The sequence below is a fragment of the Myotis brandtii genome, unplaced genomic scaffold (genome assembly GCF_000412655.1).
Source record: "Myotis brandtii unplaced genomic scaffold, ASM41265v1 scaffold96, whole genome shotgun sequence".
NCBI classification, from domain to species: Eukaryota; Metazoa; Chordata; class Mammalia; order Chiroptera; family Vespertilionidae; genus Myotis; species Myotis brandtii.
Window position 1 is genome coordinate 1,085,170 of NW_005371972.1, and position 4,375 is coordinate 1,089,544.

Consider the following 4,375-nt stretch of genomic DNA (forward strand, 5'->3'; position numbering starts at 1 on the left):
TTTCCCCCCCCCCCCCCCCATTTTTCCACAAATAGGAGCAAACTCCACGCTGTTCTGCACATTCTTTCCTTCGGGCATCTTCGAGCTCATCCACATCAGAACGTAAAGTGGCTCCTTGTTCTTTTTCTCGGCTGCATAGTATTCCTCAGCGTGGCCCTACCATGTGCACTGAACCAGTCGCCTATGAACAGGCGCCGAGGTGGCTTCTTGCTGTAAAAAACAAGGCCGAGATGAATCGTCTTGCACGTGGGTCGTTTGGCCTGTGTGCAAGTTTGTGAAGTAAATTCCTGGGAGAGAGAGTGCGGTGGCCAGAGGGGGGTGCATTTGTAACTCCGATATTTTTGCCAAATTGCCCTTCACGATCGGCCCGATCTACACTCCTGCCGGCAGGTCTGCGTGACCGCTTGCCCACGGCCTCTCCAGCGCCGGGTGTTACTCACTGTATAAACAGCATTCAGTGCTTACCACGCACCAGAAGGCCTTCGCCACCCCAAGGTTCTGGACTAATTCTCCTCTGGTTTCTCCTAGTGTCCTCGGGTTTCACTTTCCACACATTTGGGATGATCTGGGTGTGAGGTGTCCTGAGGGAGGCCTCCCCCCACCTTAATGTTTTTGCCGATGAGAACCCGTTGCCCTGACACTGCGTCTCTTTCCAAAGGCCATTGGCATTGCTTTCTATTGATCCTCATGACCCTCCCCAGGAACGAGGTCACACTAGGCCCCCCGGGGTTTGAGGCAGAGACCTGGCACTCTGGGCACGTGTGGGTGGTGACTGGGTACAGTGCTCCCAGGCTGGGCAGGTCATGGCCTGTGTCCCTTCCACCCCAGACGTCTGTGCCTTCTGCCACAAGACTGTGTCCCCCCGAGAGCTGGCCGTGGAAGCCATGAAGAGGCAGTACCACGCCCAGTGCTTCACGTGCCGCACCTGCCGCCGCCAGCTGGCCGGGCAGAGCTTCTACCAGAAGGACGGGAGGCCCCTCTGCGAACCCTGCTACCAGGTACCCCACCCCCCGCCCCCCTGCAGCAGCTCCCCCGGTGCCAGGCACTGAGCTGGGCGCTTGGGAGACGTTATATTATTTCATTCACAACAACCCTGGGAGGTAGGCACTACTGACCCATTTCACAGATGAGGAAGCTGAGGCTCAGAGAGGGGGAGGAGCTCAGCCAAGGTGTATTAGTTTCCTGTGACTAATGTAACATTACCACAAACTTGGTGGCACCAAACAGCACACACTTACCCTCTTACGGTTCCGGAGATCAGAAGTCCAAAATCAGTTTTACTGAGTCAAGAATCAGAGTGTTGAGCTCTACCCCCACGCCCCAATCTCTAGGGGAGAATCCGTTTCCTGGCCCTTTGCAGCGTCTAACTCGGCATTCCTCGCATTCCTGGGTTCCTTGGTCCACTTTCAAAGTCAGCAGGGTAGCATCTTGCTTCAATATCATACTTCCTGTGTCAAGTCTCCCTCTGGCTCCCTCTCACGGGGACACTTACGATGGCATTTGGGGTCCACCTGGATAACGCTGGGTGCTCTCCCCATCTCAGGGGCCTGAACTCAGTCACATTGCCGTTCGAGGTAGTCACAGGTTCCAGGGGTGAGGACCTGGGTGTCTTGGGGGTTGTCACTCACCTCTCACACCAGGTCACGCTCCGGACGGTGGTGGAGCTGGGGTCCTACCCAGGCCCACCTAGTTCTGGGGCCCGCCTGTGGTCTGGCCGCTCTTACCGAGAGCCATGAGATCTGCTGCATGATTTCAAGGGGGAGTCGGTGTCACCTCCGGGTACCGAATACAGTCTGGGATGGGAGGGCAGTCAGCTTGCTGGATGGGAGCTGGAGGAGCTGTTCCCTTCCTCACTTTTCCGTGGAAGAAAATTAATCACCGGGAGGAGAACAGGGCAGGGTTGCCCTTTGCCCTCCCAGGTGTGTAGGTTGGGGGAGGGGCAGTCAGGACTATTGGGTCCCACCCTGTAGCCAAGTCACCTGGTAAACACCTGCCCGCCCCCAAGGACATCCCAGCCCCTTCCTTAGCTGGGCTGGGCTCTCTGGTGCGGTGGGGTGGCTGTGCCATCTTGTTAGGAGGAGGAAGGCTCCATGCCCCTGGGAGGGGTCTGTGTCCAGGAGGAGTGTACCCTTTGCCCTGAGCCCACGTTCCACTCTGTCCCCCAGCCCCCCCCGGAGCGAGGCAATGGCCTCACAGCCTGAGAAGCGGGTCGCCTCGTCCGTCTTTATCACCCTGGCACCCCCACGTCGAGATGAGGCTGTGGCTGAGGAAGTGAGGCGGGCAGCTTGCGAGGCCCGGCCTGGCCGCCCCTGGGAATCTGCTGCCCCCACGAAGGCACCTGGAGCTGGCTCAGCGGGGAGGCCCAGCCCCTGGACTCCGCCTGGCAGGGCTGCAGCCACAGGGCCAGCTGCCCCCTCTCAGCTGCCCAATGGAGGTAAGACGGTGAGGCCTGGGCTGGGGGTGAGGCCTGGGCGGGAGGCCCGGTCAGAGGTGCACCGGGGTGGGGGAGAGGGCGGGCTCTGAGATGGATCATTCATTCATTCATTCATTCATCGAGCACCTGCTGTGTGCCAGGCAGACTCTGAAGCCCATCTGCCTGGGTTTGAATCCTGGCTCCTCCACTTAAAATGGGGATGTGACGGTACCTTCCTCAAAGGTTTGTTGTGAGGATTAGATGAGTTGATTCATATGTTTAGCCCAGCACCTGTCACATAGAAAGTGTCAAATATTTAAAAAGTGTTAGCTGTTGTTACTCTTCTGGGCCAGACACTTGGGGACATGAATAAAGAGACAAAGTTGTCAGCTTGCACGAGAGACTTTTTCTGACCTAGTGGGGAAAACAGATAATAAAAACGCAAGTGCTATAAAGGAATAAAACACGGTGAAGAGGTAAGGAGGTGTAACTTTCTATGGGGTGGTCAGAATGGAGTCTCCAAGGAGGTGGTATTCAGCTAAGGCCTGAATGACAGGGTGGAGCTGGCGAGGTGGGGGGCAAGGAGGGGAGAGACAGGAGACCTTGAAGGAGCAGCTACCTTTTTGAGCACCTACACTGTGCCGGGCACTACACTCAGGTTAGGCCATTTCATCCTCAAAAGTAATATAGTAGTAAATTAAGAACAGAAAGCTTCATTGCATAGTGGGAACAGCAAGTGCAAAGGCCCTGGGGCAGGGATGGGTTTGGCAGGCAGAAGGCCTGAAAGGTGGCTATGTGCTCTCTGGGGCTCTGCTGTTCTCTCACTGCGTGATCTTAGACAAGCTGTCTCCTCGCTTGGTGTCCTCTGGAAAATGAAAATGTGGTCGTGTATGTGACGCGTCCATTGCAGAATGGATACTTGGTAAATGACTGGTGTTTTTTTGCCCAAACCTGAGGTGGCCCTGGTAGCAGCGATGAAGGATGACAAGCCAGGGACCCAAGGCAGGGGGGCGGCTCCTTCGCTGTCAGGGCACCAGCTGGAACAAGGAGATGTCATTTCCATTTTCCAGGGTGGCAGCTGAACCCCTCAGGATCCCCCGGTGCCTAGTCAGGCATTCTGTTAGCCTAGGGCAGCCCTGGGCAGCCATCACCATGGAAACCACGCAGAGACCAATAGGAAATGCCGATTACTGGTACAGGAGGCCAGAAAGGGGCGAGAGAAGGGGCCACACGAGCACACACGTGGACATTCATGTAGCATGCGTCTTCATTAGGATGCAACCTCCTGCATTGATCTTTCCATCCCAACCACACATCCCAACCACAAGCCTTGTTCAGCTGCTTCTCCAAATAGCAGAGCCAGGACCTTGGTGACCTAGATTCACACATCAGGACACGTGATCCAATGGGAAAAAATGTATCCCTTATGGGTAGGAGATGGAGCTCAAGAAATATCATTTATAGAGCGTTGGCCTGCAGATTGAAGGGTCCTGGGTTTGTTTCCAGTCAAGGGCACAAACCTCGGTTGCAGGCTCGATCCCCAGCCCTGGTCAGGGCACGTGTGGGAAACAACCGCTCGATGTGTCTCTCTCACATCAGTGTTTCTCTCTGTCTCTCCCCCTCCCTGCCACTCTCTCTAAAAACCAATGGAAAAATATCCTCGGGTGAGAATTAAGAAAAAGAAAGACAGAAATACCACTTACTAGTAGATGCCAAATTTTCCTGGACATTCCCATGGGTTATGGGAATTGTAGGCAGAAGATCCTGGGAGTGTGACAACAAAACCAGACCTTCCTCAGGAAGACCAATGGAAAATCCTCGGGTGAGAATTAAGAAAAAGAAAGACAGAAATACCACTTACTAGTAGATGCCAAATTTTCCTGGACATTCCCATCATGTATGGGAATTGTAGGCAGAAGATCCTGGGAGTGTGACAACAAAACCAGACCTTCCTCAGGAAGC

At 54.9% G+C, this 4,375-nt stretch overlaps 1 protein-coding gene across 1 annotated transcript in view; it reads left to right on the plus strand.

Annotated features, from left to right (window-relative positions):
- Positions 1 to 4,375, plus strand: part of FBLIM1 (filamin binding LIM protein 1) — a 61,785-nt gene that overhangs the window by 20,839 nt on the left and 36,571 nt on the right. Inside the window, exon 3 of the mRNA XM_005886184.2 lies at positions 787 to 998. Within this exon, the coding sequence (XP_005886246.1) occupies positions 787 to 998 (212 nt within the window). The remainder of the gene's footprint in view (positions 1 to 786; positions 999 to 4,375) is intronic.